The sequence below is a fragment of the Marmota flaviventris genome, chromosome 8 (genome assembly GCF_047511675.1).
Source record: "Marmota flaviventris isolate mMarFla1 chromosome 8, mMarFla1.hap1, whole genome shotgun sequence".
NCBI classification, from domain to species: Eukaryota; Metazoa; Chordata; class Mammalia; order Rodentia; family Sciuridae; genus Marmota; species Marmota flaviventris.
Window position 1 is genome coordinate 130,316,000 of NC_092505.1, and position 15,486 is coordinate 130,331,485.

Here is a 15,486-nt window from a genome sequence, read left to right on the forward strand (position 1 = left end):
GTCCACCCAGAATCATATTGCTAGCATGTCCACACAAACAGTAAAATTTAAGGTTTCCCCCTAGGCATGGAGTCTTATAACATAAGAAGGCAATACTAACATTCTCTTCTTCTTCTTCTTCTTTTTTTGGTTGTAGTTGGACAGAATACCTTTTTATTTTACCTGTTTATTTCTATGTGGTGCTGAGGATTGAACCCAGGGCCTTGCACGTGCTAGGCGAGCACTCTAACGCTGAGCCACAATCCCAGCCCCTAATACCTACTTCTTTCCCAGTGAAATTAGTACTTTTTTTTCTACTCTTCTTCTAATTAGTACTTTTTTTTTTTCACTCCTCTTCTCTCTACTATCTTTGAGGGGAGAAATCTAGTATTTTGTGGCTAGCATACTAATCAAAAAATTTTTTTTTACTTTTACATTATGCACATTTTCTTTCAACTTGTGCCATTAGATTGTTTTACAGCCATCATTAACTTAATTACTTAGCACTAGATGAATATGTAACAGGAGGTACTGTTCATAACCAGCTCACTGGTATTCTCTCTGCCCCAGCAGCCAACATGCTCCAGGGAAAAGGCACTGTTGACAGGTGGAAACACCTGGCTGATTATGCTGAGAGAGGCAGGCATGTGTGTGGTGGGGGGTGTGGGGGGGGCTCTCACCTTCTCAGAAACAACTTGTGCTAAGAAACAGGAGGGAATCAACATCCTGTGCTGATACTATGCTGGCTGCATCTCCCCAAAGCTCATGCCCAGTGCCACCTCCATTAACTCTCACCCCAGGATTCACAGCCCAACACTTCAGATAAGGAAAAGAGGTCAAGAGCTGGGCTGAAAGTCCTCCCAGCAGTTAGCAGAGGACATAGGTGGTGGGGGTGGGAGTGTTGCACAGAGCCTCCATCTTCTGTCCACCACACAGGGTTGGACTGAACACCTGCGTGGCAACCATTCCTGGCTTATTCAGCCCTCAGCGGGATGCGAGTAGGTGAGAGGAGGAGAAATGCAGAGTCTGAACTAGCCTGTCCTCCCTCTTGTCCATCTGCACACTGCTGGGAACAGGCCACTGAAATGAACTCAAAGCATGATCAACCACTTTTATGATGGCTGGTGGGGAAGCCACCTGCTGACTGGGCGGGTTTGTTTGCTGGAGAATTCAGAGAGTTATGGACACCTCCCCTCACCCTCTCCAGGGACCAAAGGAAGTTTAATGGAGATGGAGATCTGTGAAGGACCCCAAAACTGATGAACAACATCAGACCAGAGTAAATCTGAGGATGAGTTCTGGGTGCCATCATCTAGAGACCAATCCTGAGCTGAGGTGTCTGTTAGTGGAGCGACTATGGGTGAGTTTCTCTGGTCTAAGGGTCCCCCCCTCCTTTGCAGAGGTGATGAGGCCTGGTGGTATCAGGCACAGATGAAGCTGGTCCAGTCTGGGACCCTGGGGGCACTCACAGTGCCCTGTCTGTGTTTGCCCCCCCTCAGAGTTTACTTTAGATACAAGGTGACAAAAGCAACAGGTGAGGATAACATGACAGAGTAATTAACCCCTTCAGGAGCTACTGGATCTTTGCAGCTGCTCCCCATCACACTCCCCCAAAAGTCAAAGGACAACACCTACCACTGGGTCCCACATGGCTCTGAAGTGCACTTGCAGACCACTCCCCACTCTGATCCTCCAGTGCCCCTTTCCTGGGAGACTATGTCCTGACATGCCCACTTGTACCTCCTGGCAGCTGGCGCTGGCCTTGTGGTCACTGTCTTGGTCACTGAGGCTGCTGGCTCTTGATTCACACCATCCTCTTCAGCATCTGCCAGTGTCTGGCCTCCTCACCTGTTTGGGGACTCATTCCACCCTCTTGCCACATGTCTCAATCTCTGTCTTGAGCCTGTCCCTTTCAAATCTTTTTTCCTGTCCCATAAAGTTTCCTTTCATACACAACTTGAATATCTGAAAGAACAAACAAAAAAGTCGCCCTTGAATCCCCCTCTTCCCACAACCAGTCCATCAGGAGGCCATGCCAATGGCACCACTTTGACCTCTCTCCAACATGTCCACTTCCCTCTGTATCCACTGCCCCATCCTGGTCAGGGTCACCATCCTCCACTATGGACATCTACTCTGTCTCCTCCTCCTTCTTTGATCCCCTTCCAGTCCATGTTTCACACAATAGCAGAAATAGCTTCCTTGAAACATACACCAAGCCCCTCACTATGACCTGAAGGCCCTGTACCATCTGTCTCCAACCTAATTCTCCAGCTTTAGCTATGTCTAATGATACTTTTTTTTTTCCTAGACCATTCTCATCAGTTACAGTTGTATACAAATTCTTTGCTACTTCTCTGCTAGTCCCTCACTCCCCACCAAGAAGCAGAGCATAATCCCTGTACCCTTGAATGTTGGCTGACCTTAAAGGACTTGCATGACCAACAGTGTGGCAAGTTACATTGCAATTTCCAAGGCCAGGTCAGAAGTCTTGGGGTTTTTATCCCAGTCCCCAGACTACTTCTCTGGGTGTCATGAGTCACCAAGTGGGAATTTCATCTACCTAGACTGTATTGCTAAGGCCACATACAGAAATCTGGGTCCCACTTAGCCCAGTCTTCCCTGCCAAGATGCCAGACCTGTGACTAAATGTACCTAGGATACTGCAGACAGGCCTTATGTGCCAACTCAATACCATCAGGCCTATTCAAAAGATGTGCATCACAGTCATGTGGAGGGGTACCCAGCAGGTCCCCTTGAAAATTTCTGGTCCACAAAATTGTGAAATATGAAATACTACATTAAATATGTTATCAAGTTTTGGGATGGTGTGTCACGTTTCTCCCCGCGCCCCCCCCCCCCCCCCCCACACACACACACAGCCTTGACACATGCTTCTTGCTGGAAAACACTTCCTACCTATGTGATCACTTCCTTCTCTGAAATGTTCACCAAAGAGGACCCTTCCAAACAGCCCAAGTAAAAGTACTAAAATGGGACTATATCATAGCTTATTTATTTCCTTGTGAACGCTTAGCAAGTAAACAGGCACACATAAAGAAAATTTTTAATCTTACTTCCTCCTAGAACAGATGTTTAGTAATCTATGGACCAGAGGCTAGCCAACTGCTTTTTTATTAGTGTCTTAATGGGCTACAGCAATACAAATATATTTATGCATCCTACAGATAATATTTTTGCTGTTGGTTATACTGGGGATTAAAACCATGGGTACTCTATCAGAAATACATCCCCATTATTTTTAATTTTAAAATTTTTTAATTTTAATTTTTAAATCCCCAGTATTTTTCAATTACTATTCTTTTGAGACAGGGTCTTGCTAACTTGTCAAGGTTGACCTTGGACTTCTGATCCTCCTGCCTTAGCCTACCCAATAGTTGGCATTATGGGCATGTGCCACAAGATTTGATTTGAACAGATAATTTTGACATGGCAGAGTGAAGAAGTTGCCACTGAAACCATGTGACCTACAAAGTCTAAAATATTTACTGTCTGCCCAACCCTTGCTCTAGAGTCTTAGAAGAGCAAAAGCTATGAATCTCTCCACTTTTTATGGTACATGGCAGGTTTAGGTACATAATTAGTATTTGTTGAAATAATTGAAGATTTTAGTTGCCTAGCTATCCATTCTTACCGAGAGGCTCTTTTTGGTAGGGCAGGCTATAAGGGGCTGGGTCAGTTCCCTGCTCATTTCCTCAGAGACTAAGGTAGCACAAAAACAAAAGCCCTAGAGACCACGCACAAGGACTTTGGTGCCTTAAGGTCAGCCAAAGAAGACCTTGACACCATCTCAGCCCTTATGCTCAGTTTCAAGGAAAGAAAAGAGTGAGGTATCCATTAGTACCATAACCCACAGCTATGGTCAACCCCCAGGGAAGGGTGGGAGCATCTCAGGGAGCAGAGGGTCCTCTGCTCTCCTCAGCGAACTTGAGTTGGGATAGACCCTGGAGAGCAGCCATGCAGGAGATGGGAAAGCCTGCCTCAAGAAGGAGCAGGGAGGATGACAAGGCAGGCCCCACAAATGCCACTTCCCAGTTAGCCTAGACATGATGGGACAAAGGGGTCAGGCTGTGTGGTCACAGGTTGTTCCTGTGCAAGCCTGGGGTGTCCAGGCTGTGTATTGCACATGCACAAAGAAGAGGCAGACCCTGAGAATCTGCCTGGATTGCTGGGATGAGGTATGGACTTCTGACCCTGATGTCATGAGTTTGGAGGGCCCTCTGCTCAAAACACATTGCACCACACATGTCCTTTTAATCTGGTTTCATCTCTCAGGCCCAGAAGAGAAAACATTCCCCTGTCCCTCCATCATTCCCTCCCAAGGTCCCCAATCAGGTTTCATGGATCCATAGATGGTTACATTTAGTGATGAGTGGGGGTCTTAAGACTTGAGAAAGAGCCAGATTCTAGAAGTCCCAAATCTTGGAGGGCTTCCAGTAGCTGTTCCCGGGCAGCACCAATAAAGGAATTCTCCAGGAAGGCAGGCAAGCCTCCCACTCCATCTCGCAGGGTATATAGAGGCACCCGCACAAGGCCCAGGACCTGTGAAAGCAAGGAGACAGGAGACATTTGGACCCCACATAGCTAATCATGTTACCTGGATTCTTTTTGCAACAGATCTCTCTAGAGCAAAGGTCTTATCTCCCTTAACAACTAGGCAGAACCAGCTCCAAGGCTCATACCTCAGTGAAGTTGAGTGATCCCAACCCTGAGCAGGTGCCTAATCCAAGACATGCTCTCCAGCTCCATAAATGCTAATCTTTCCTACCTCTCTCCCTGAAACCTTTAGTGACTCCAGCCTCTAGGATTCAGGCACAGCTCTATAGCAGAGGTTCTTGAATGTGGAATCTACAGCAGCTGTTTCTGCATCACTTGGGACCTAGTGAAAAATGCAAATTCTCAAGACTTCCTCCAGCCCCACCTCTCACTAGCAATCAAAAGAATGGGATCCAGGAAATCACTGTTTGAGTATATATTTCCAAAGTGAGCATAGTAATCACTGTTTTCATAACTTCTCCCTGTGATTCTGATATGTGCCCAATTTGATAAAATACCTCTGTACGCTATCTGTCTCTATTCGCCTAGCCTTTAGCACGGGCCATATCTTCTAAGAAAAAAAAGGGGCCCAAAATTAAGTGCTTAGGGTGCCTCAACTGATCATTTTCACATTATCAATAAGGAACAACGGAGAAACTTGGATGGATGTGCTCTAGAAAGATCTCTGCAGAGGCTGATATGGTGGGGGAAGAGGACAGACCTGCGCGAGAGACTGGTTTGGCAATACTATTCTGATTAGAGATGAGCAAAATCCCAACTACTCCTAGAAACTGCGGAAGATCGCAAGATCTCAAGGGTTATGACTCCTTTCAGGGAGGTTTTCTTTGGGGAAAGAGGGACAGATTGGGTGTGGGGCGGGACCCTGGCTGGCCCCACCTCCAGCCCATGGTCCTTGGCTTGTGGTGCGCCAGCTTCCACAGCCTCCAGCTGCTTTAGGGTCAGGCGCTTGACGTAGAAATGGGCCACCACGCGCGGTCTGGCCCCAGCGTGTGAGCTCCGGTAATCAGTACGCTCCACGCGGAAGGCCGACACCGCTTCACCGAGCTCCTCGCGCAATTCTCGGTTCAGCCCGTCCTCCAGGCTGCTGTCCTGCGCGTCCACAAAGCCGCCTGGGAAGCCCAGGCGTCCATCGAAGCGCATCTGCATCTGAGGGAGGGGAAGTACGGTTGGCTGAGGTGCCCAAAAGGTGCGCCCCCGGGACCGTGCAGGGCTGGGGCGGGGAGTGGCCAGGCGCGCCCCCTCCTCACCAGCACGGCGTACCGCAGCGGGATGCGGCCGAAGAGCATCCCCGGGTCGGGCGCGTAAAGCAGAGCGTGGCAAGCATGCCTCCAGCCGGACCCCAAAGCCAGGGCCTCGGCCAGCTCCACCTTGTGGCCCTCGGCCATGGCTGGAGGATCTCTCTCTCTCTCTCTTCCTGGTCTGGACAGACCAAGTGGTTTTTCCGGGGGAGGGGTGTCTCATCTCCCACCTATAGGGTCCTGGCTGGGGTGCTAGGGCCAATCCCTGCAGGGCGTATGGGCGGGACCGGCCTGTGTTAGGGCAGGCCTGATGACTGATTCCGGCAGCAGCCAATCAAGGCGGGGCTTTCAGGTAGATCCTGCGGGACTGTTGGGAAACTGAAAGCTTTCTCTCGGTTGGGCATTACCCCGAGGTGAGCCTGAAGGGGAATGGGGAGCCCTGAAATCCTGGCAAGGCTAGTCAATAGATGCTTACATCACAGTTTGAATCCCAGGCCTTTCCGGAGAAGTCCCCAGAGCAGCTGGGAAATGCTGCCTTTGTAGCCTGAGCAGGATTTAATGGCCCAGGAGTCCCGACAGTGGGAGGAACAAAGTAGCGTGGTCCGGAGACTACTTTTTGTTTATTCTGGACTATACACAATTCTAGGGGCCTGGGGCTGCGGGTAGGAGGGAAATAGGGCAATCTGGCTTCAGTGCCTATGCTTATCCTTCGGCTGTGGGGAAGGAGAGGTGTATGACAACTATTAGGAATGGTGGGATTGAGAGGATTCAGTGTGGGGGGAGTTAGGTTGAGCGTTAGGTTAAGGATTGTGGCCTAGGTGATAGTAATGTCGCACCCCCCCCCCCCTTTTTTAATCCTAGATGGTAGTGGTAGCACTGGTGGCCAAAGGGACTGGAGGGATCTAGTGTTCAGTACGTGGCACAAGGAAAAGTCACGGAATCCCAAGAGATTTTTCTGCGGAAGGGAAGTGAAAGAAGGTGCTGTGGATCAGACCCGTGGCTAGGAAAGGGAAGTAGGAGTTGTTTGAAGTACAGAAAGCCCCCTAAGCTTCCTGGATTTTACCCACAAACACCCTCAGACCTTTGAGCAGTGAGGGAGGGTGGGAGACAGGAGGCTTACCCTGCCACAGGGCAGGGGCCTCTCCAGGCATGGTGCTGCTGATGGAGGATTCCTAATCCAGCACCCCAGCTAAGTCTTCACCCTGAAGATTGCCCCGATGCCAAAAGTCCTAAGTTTATTACACAAAGGGAATGAGGAGGCTGCTCCTTGAGAGGGCCCTGGGCATAAAGTCACAGCCAGGAAGTGACAGCCCATCGTGAGCCCAGAGCTCTCCCAGAATCAGGCTTGTGACTTAGCAGTCACTTAATTCTCTCAGGTCTCTGGCTGCTCAGCTGTTACATGGAGATGATCCCGACCTATTAGGATGCCGAGTGATGTAAAGATGTAGCCATTCTTGGAGTGGAGGATGGGGGCACAGTGCTGAGTCTTAGGTTAAAGACCCAGGTTTGGAGCTCAGCTGCAATCCTTATCCCTCAGCTCTGCTAAGGGGGATGAGTTGTTCTTGGCATCATCTTTCCTAGCTTGATCTTCTGAGTAGCAGGGCAACATCTAACATCAGGCAACTGGATGGAGATGATGAGGCCCTAGGTGTGGTACAGTCATCATCCCACTAAGAGTTCTAGGGGAGTGGGAAATGCCCCTGGTTAAACTGTAGGGTCACCTTGCAAAAAGACTATGAAAATTTATAAGAACTTCCAATTCCTGGGTTTCAGTCCAGACCAATTGAATCAAATTCCATAGGGGTGTTGTTAGGGGATGGGTGGTTTTAAAAACATGTTTCGGTTGTCAAACATCCAGGGTCGAGAACCAATACCATCAACTCCTCCTTCCCCTCCCCCTAGCATTACAGGATGATTTTGTTTCTCTTCTGAATGGGCTATCTTTAAGAAAGTAGGGTCAAACATTCCCTTTCCAGAGCATTAGCTCATCTTTCTTTGGTTGCTTGAGGCTTGTAAAGATGGATTTAAGTATTTCTAAGGCAATATGAATAACTAAAAAACCAGGAATTAATGACTTTGGAAACCAGAGTTTCCAAAATGAAATTCTTTGTGGCCAAAGGGACTGGAGGGATCTAGTGTTTAGTACGTAGCACATGGAAAAGTCATGGGATGTGAAGATCCTTTTCCAGGATGAATTGATTTAGAAGCACTCAAGATCCCCCCAACCTTGCCAAGACTTTCAAATTGCTGTCTGCCTATGGCCCATCTCCCACTCCCCAACCCCTGTCCCACCATGTTCAGGTAGATTGCCCTGCAGTAAAGGCTGAAAGTAGAGGACAGAGCCATGTGACTAAAGAGCTGCCCCAACTTAATAATGGTACTCAAAACCAAAAATTGATTAGTGGTTATACTTGAAAGATACTGCTGAGCCAGTTCATTATTTTAATAATAAAGAAGAATTAAGCATCTCTGCTACTTCTAAAAATATGGACTCTACCTCAAGGTTATCACATAGTTGAACAGGAGAAATTTCCATGATAAAAGTATTTCTCCTAATGAAAGAAGGAGCTAATCAAGAATTTACTATTCTTAAATTTTAAAGAATTTACCATTTTTGAATTTTAGGCAATATTCACCAATGCTTGTTAACATTGCAAAAAAGCAACCAGCTATTGCATAGATCATGATGGAAGAAAACACCACCTGCTATGAATAGGCTTAGGTCATATTCCTAAAAGACAGAATCCTGAATGCCATATCCCCCAATGTTAAAATTCTGAAAGATCAAAATCCATAAACTCCCCAACTTTGAAACACCAAAATCCTCAAACTATAACTCTGGAAAAAATAACTAAAATATTCTTTAAGAGACATTTATTTACATTTCTAAAAAGGGTTTATTGGAGAAACATAAAAGAACACTTCCTAGGCCACAGAATAGACAATAAAATATTTTTACAAGCATATTCATATATGTTAATATACTATAGTATATTAATAGTTTCATGGGTATAACATTTATGAACAGATGAGCCATATTCACTAAGAAATGGATCAACAAATTTAAATGTATAAACACATATCACTATGGTTAGTAATTGTGTACACTCGGATTTATAACTAATCATCTGAAACATTGTGACAGTCTTGATGAAGTTCATAAAAACTGCAATGGGTCACCATTGCACTTTGCCCAGCATATGCAGTTACCCAGAGTTGAGATCTCAAAAATTTGTTTCATAAATGAAGATGCACACACAGGACATCTCTTTGTTCATTGAGGCGGTTTTGACATTTTTACATAAAATGCACAAAATCAACATTGCTATAATTCACTTTCTGAGAATCAAATTTGCATAAAATGAATGAGAACACTCAAAGTCTTTGCACAATTTATAGCTTCCTTATTGGAATTGATGCAAAGATAAAATGATTTCATAGCCAAGTATAGAGAGAATGCTGACAATTTTAAATGATGAGGAAAAACTACAAAAGAAAATTGACACATGGCAAAGACATACTACAGAGATAAATTATGGGCAATTGCACAGAGGTAATCCGTAAGAACTGACAGACATTCAGGATCATTGTATTTTGAAGTCTTACATCATGATAAATACCTGCTTGCTTTCTTTTAAGGCCTAGCTCTCCTTAGAGAACATATTCACATTCATTTTCTACATGGTGCTCTTCTTTTTGAAATTCTTTTATGATTTGATATCCACTGACATGATCATTCCCTATAAGTCTTCCCATCTTCCACACTATGTGTCTGTGTCATTTGGGGAAGGCATTCCACACATCTGTACTCATGTACAGATCACAGATTTGGTGGAACTTACACAGGTGATTGAACAGCATATTGCAGGACTTCTTACCCTACAATGCACACATTATTTTCAAAACAGTAATTTCACTGGTTTTTTCAGGCAAATGCAGCTTTAATTCATTTAAAATTTCTGGAGGCTGGGGATGTATGTAGTTCAGTGCAGCACTTTCCTAGCATGCATAAGGCCCTGGGTTCAATCCCCAGTAAACACACACACACACACACACACACACACACACAGTTCCCAGAGTTTCATTAGGAGAAGGAATGCCAGTGCAAACGGAGGAATATTTAAAGTGAAGCTTTCATTGTGGCTGTATTTTATGGTCAATCCATTCATCTGACTTTTCTGCCCAATGCACTGGTCTAAATGGAAAAAACAAGCTTGATTGGTAATACGTTAGAAATTGATTTTTAGAAGACTTGATTACACCTAATTCCAAGTCTGTCATTATGGTTTGAATTTACAATTCACTTTCATCTTCAAAGTCCACCAAATCTTCAAATAAACATTTATAAAGTACTTCAGTTTTTCCAAGCATTAGCAACAGATGAACGGATAAACTCTAGAATTTTTACATCCAACAGCAGTGTAAATTGTATATATCTGATTAAAAACAGGGGAGAGAGTTTTGAAAGTGCCATCCATTACCCAAAGTAAATCATGTGCTTATTTTTCTGTTAGATTTAGTGGTAAACGTAAGAAGTCTATCTTCCTCAAGTGTCAAATCTCTAACCAAGAGGAATTCACCAATTTTTAAAATTTGATGTATGTATTGGTACTGGGGATTGAACCCAAGGATGTTTTACCACTGTGCCACATCCCCAGCCCTTTCTATTTTTTATTTTGAGACAGGGTTTCACTAAGTTGATTAGAGCCTAAATAATTGCTTGGGCTGAACTTGAAAACCTCCTGCCTCATCCTCCCAAGCCACTGGCTCCCAAGCCCAGCAACAATAGTTCATCATTTAACAAACACATTTTGTAGTGCTAGAGCAACCTCTATATGAGCAAGTGTCTTCAGAAGTTTGCCAAACTTGTCGAATTTTTATTCTCGTTCAAAGTGCTTTTTTTAAAAAACAAGCATGGTGCTATGTATAAAGGGGCAGAAGTAGTACTCCATTGAACAATTTGGCAATTATCCTGTGTATACCACGGAAAATGTACAATTGCCTTCCCCAGAATTTGACTTTCTATTGCTCTTATATACCCTTTTTCCATGGGGGATATGGTTTTCAGGATTTCAATGGTTGGGATTATGGTGTTCATGATTGTGTCTTTTAGATTATGATCAGCATCACTACTATTATTAATTATTCTTGCTCTTTCAGTCTTGAGATTGAACTGGTATGAATTCATACCAGGTTTACATAGAGGACTGACTGCATGTGCACACACACACATACACACACACACACACACACACGCAAGGGTTAGGAGGCACACTTGTAATTCCTTTCTCTGTGCCCAGATCTTGGTTTGTATCACAATTTTCCTTGGAGAAATGGCCGGTCCAGCAGTGGGGCAGGAATATTCATGATGAGGATATGAAGAGCTTCAAGCATCGTGTGATGTCTGAAAATAAGTAAGTTCACACTGCCCCCCAGAAGATAAAGAGAAGTCACATTGATAGGAGTACTCAAAGGGACAAGGACACAGGAGCCTACTGAAAGCGTCCCTGATGGCCAAAGTTGAAATAATTTGAGTAATAAATTAAATGAGTACTGGATTATAATTCAAAGTAGAAAATAAATAATTACATAAGAATACTGCAAATGAATAAGGAATTAGTAAATATATGGGGGAAAGAATCTCCCATGTAGAAGAATCAGAAATAATTTATGTAGCTATCATCTCCTCAATCTCCTTACACTTGTGTTTAAATAATGATTTCCAAAGGGTATGGTATGGGATCAGGAGGGTGGGTTATCCTAACTTTGTGGAGAAACTTGACAGGCACTACCTTACCCAGGTGTTCCAGGTCAACACTGTTAGCACAAAATGACCAAGCTGGGTGCAAACTTCACAGGTGAGCAAAGTCATCTGATGGACACAATTTCCTGATGGAAAATGAGCCACTGGCCAAAGGAGGGATCTGTGCTTATGTATACTACACGGAGAGGTGACTTAATTATTGACGGAGCGTGTCTAGGCACTCAGGAAACGGGTGTGTGAGAATTTGAAATTTGTTTTTACTGGGCAATATTTTCACTTGGGGAAGAATCTTTTTCCCTTTGAGGTCCCATTGTACTGTCACTTGGGAAAGATCCATGCTTTGGCTGATGGATATCTCCTTCCCAGGGATTGTCTTGTCACTGGGTGATGTTTGCTTCATTCCCAGGGATTCTCCTGTCACTGGGAAAGAATGTCTTGGAAAGGATCAATGTTATCATTTGGACTTCTTCCTCACTCCCTCTTCCCAGGCCACACTATTTTGGGGTTTGTCACTCTCCAAATCTTACAAACACCAACACTGATAAGTCATGCTGGGAGAGTTACCTTTGATGTAATGTGTGATAAAGATGGAACTTTGGACTGTGATCCTCCTCCCAAATGATAACTCCAATCTAATCATGTAAAAAGCACCAAATCCCAGAGAGACCAGGTGTGCTGGTGCAGGCCCGTAATCCCAGTGGTGTGGGAAGCTGAGGCAGGAGGATCTGGAGTTGAAAGACAGCCTCAGCAACTTAGGGAGGACCTCAGTAACTCAGTGGGACTCCATCTCTAAATAAAATTTAAAAAAAGAAAGTGAGGGGAGGGCTGGGGATGTGGCTTTGTGGTTAAGTGCCCCTGGGTTCAATCCCCAGTGTCAAATTTATTTTAAATCCCAGAAGAGGGCCACTCTACGAAATATCTGACCAGTGAAGGGTTGAAGGGTTATGGAAAATAATATTCTTACAAGATAGCTACTACCTCACTACACCCCACCATCACCACCCCCCCACCCCCATCCCCCCACCCCCAGGGAAAAACAGAGGGACAATGTGACTTGGGAGAAGGAGGGAAATTATCCAAACATTAAAGCTCTCTCAGTACATCCCTTCCCAGTAACAGTGGGCCCTGAGGGAAAAAGCAAACTTTCATTCCTTCCCGGGTTCATCCCCAGCATCTCCACCAAGAGCAAACATTCACCCCTTCCCCACCCCAGTGGGTCCTGAAAGGAGGAGTTAATACTGAAATGCTGGACCCTTTCCCATTGCAGATGAGCCCTGGAGGGAGAAAAGCAAATAGTGAAGCTCTAGGTAACAGAGGGTCCCAGAGGAAGGAAGACAAGCAGTGAACACCAAGTTGTGAGCTTTCCCAGTGACAGTGAGTTCCAAGCTTTTTACAACTGCCTTGCTGAGTTAAAATTTTAACCTGCACAACCAGGTCCCTGACTGTCCAAATGGCACATCTGCAGTCTCCAATGATTAATTCACCCTCATTGTAAACTATAAAACCCAGACTCCTTCTGTAACCTGGGGGCCATTTCCATACCCAGAAAATGAGCCCTCCCATGCCTGACTGACTGACTCTACTGCAGAATAAAGGAGAGCCTGCTGATCCAAGGTTTGCTTCCTGTCTACTGCCTTGTCATTTGTGTGCCATGTGCTTACAACCAGTATGCCTCAAAACTGGCAAGGTTATCATCTTGGACCATTAGGGCTATGGAAAAAAAAAGACCATAGACTGGATGGCTCAGAAACAACTAAAATTTATTTCCCACAGTTCTGGAGGCTGGGAAGTCCAAGATCAAAGGCCTGGTAGACTCAGTGTCTGGTGAGGGCCAGTTCTTGCTTCCCAGAAGACCATCTTTTGCTGAAGCCTCACAGGTTGGCAGGGGCAAGGGAGCTCCCTAGGGTCTCTTTTCTAAGACCATTAGCCCTATCCATGAAGGCTCCACTCTGATGACCTCCTTATCCCCAGAAGGCCCCACTTCCTAATACCAACACACTGAGGGTCAAGTTTCAGCATATGAATTTGGGGAGGAGACAAATATCCCATCGATAGCTATGAAATACAATGAAAGTCTGAGAAATTGTCACATTAATAAAGAAGAGCCTAAGGAAACAAGATGCAGCTAAATAAAATGTGGTATCCTGGAGCAGAAAAAGGATATTAGATAAAAACAAAGGAAATGTGAATAAAGCATGAACCAAGAAATGCACCATATTAATGTAAGATGCTGCTAGAGGAAACTGGGTAGAGTATATGGGAACTCTCTGGACTATCTTACCACTTCTCCTGTTAAGTGTAAGCTACTGAAAACAAAGTTTACTTTTAAAATATCACCAGAAAAAATAAAAAATAAAAAAAATATCAGGAGCATGCAATCAGTAAACAGTAGACGGAAGGGAAGTTTACAGAACAAATGACCTGGTTTTTTCAATAAATGAATTACAATGAGAAAAAAATGCTGAGATGTCCTAAAGGAAAGGTAAGAGAAGTTATTCAGCTAACAGTGGAGGGCTGTCCCCGGCGGAGTTCTTGGAGAGGGGGACCTTGACTCAGGACAAGTGGTGTCCTTGGTATACATGACCTGAAAGAATTTCAGCGCATGCCAGTCAAAGCACAGGCAGTGATTTTTTTAGGAAAGCAGATACACATTCAAGGGAGAATATGGCTGCTTCCAGAGGAGACACCCCAGCCCCTTGGACTGAGGTGTTAATATCTATAGAGAGAGAGTAGCTAGGGAGCTGGACTAAAGGGGGAGTTAGGAAGGAGTTATACAATTTTGTGCCAATTTTCCTTGTGCTTGTGTATTGCCCAATCATGCTACTTTCTGCAGGCAAAGATGGGCCAGGATGTGGGTTAAGGGCATGGGATGGGTTGCTTACTGGAGTGCTTGTTCTTCATTCAAAGGTTCAAGGATCTTTAAACCATTCTAACAGTTCTTTGGCTCCTTTGAGGCTCAGTATATCCTTCTTTTTCTGTATCCCCAAATTCCTTTCTCAGGGCCAAACAAAAAAAATCTGCTCCACATTCCTAAACTTGTTACCCTTGACTCCAACTCCACAAGCATGACCACTTAGAATGCCACTCAATCAAGGAGCAGCAAGTACTTCTCACAGATAGTTCTCCTATCCCAAAGCTCTCTTGGCTTTTTGTGATGCCACCCCTCTTATGTAGGAGCAGTGCATGGTCAATGAAAAGAATGCTTGCCTTCCCTGACATTTATAAAAAATGCTCTTAGCTCTAGATCCAGGGGACATTTTCCAGCTGCTAACTTAACAGGAACCTGTCCCAGTACCTGGTCCTCCTTTTTTCTATTTAGAATTTGTGATGGCTCAATAAGCTTTTTACTTCAGAGATCCCATGGTCTCAGAGTTTTGGTTTAACAAAGCAATTGGGCCTTATTTGGATTCTGATTTGAACAAAGAAAACCACACAGTGGGGGATATGTGAATACTGATTGAATATTCATATACAGTAATTATTATTTGAGGTGCAATAATAGTACTGTGGTTATGTTTTTAAAGGTTTCTTTACCTTTTAAAGATACCTACTAAAATATTTATGATTAATGTGGTAAAAATAATCCAGCAGGATGATAGAGACTCAGAAAATAAATTTTTTAAAGCTGAGTTATGGGTCCCTTAAGGGCTTATTATGTTGTTCTTTTATATAGTTTGATGCTTTCCATGGTAAAAAGTTAAAAATAGAAAGATCTTTGGCTTCTCAGGAAGGTAAAGGTAAAGGTTACAATTTACATTTGTATAATATTTTGCATTTCACAAAACCCTTTCATAGGATCCCTTTTGCTCTAGGAGAGGGAAAGAGAAGTAAGGGTCTAGTCTTATTTTTTAGGGAAGAAGAAGACAACAAACACCTACAGTCTCTTTTTTTGTTATTGTATTTTTGTTTTTGTTTTTGTTCTTGGCA

The 15,486-nt window shown here is 44.3% G+C and overlaps 1 protein-coding gene across 1 annotated transcript; it reads right to left on the bottom strand.

The window, feature by feature from the left end:
• Window positions 1-4,234: 4,234 nt before the first annotated feature.
• On the bottom strand, window positions 4,235-5,976 carry LOC114091527 (U8 snoRNA-decapping enzyme). Its single transcript, XM_027934016.2, has 3 exons — window positions 5,805-5,976; window positions 5,434-5,703; window positions 4,235-4,542 (listed from the first exon to the last, which is right to left on the bottom strand). The coding sequence occupies exons 1-3, from the start codon at window positions 5,940-5,942 to the stop codon at window positions 4,363-4,365; spliced, it is 588 nt and encodes a 195-aa protein (XP_027789817.1). The 5' UTR covers window positions 5,943-5,976; the 3' UTR covers window positions 4,235-4,362.
• Window positions 5,977-15,486: the final 9,510 nt, after the last annotated feature.

Bases quoted from the DNA above. Each gene is read 5' to 3' on its own strand.
- LOC114091527 (XM_027934016.2), bottom strand. From the start codon at position 5,942: ATGGCCGAGGGCCACAAGGTGGAGCTGGCCGAGGCCCTGGCTTTGGGG. The intron at 5,704-5,804 runs GTGAGGAGGGGG...CCCCTCCCTCAG, and splicing joins CGCTGCGGTACGCCGTGCTG to ATGCAGATGCGCTTCGATGG. The intron at 4,543-5,433 runs GTGGGGCCAGCC...TTGCTTTCACAG, and splicing joins CCAAGGACCATGGGCTGGAG to GTCCTGGGCCTTGTGCGGGT.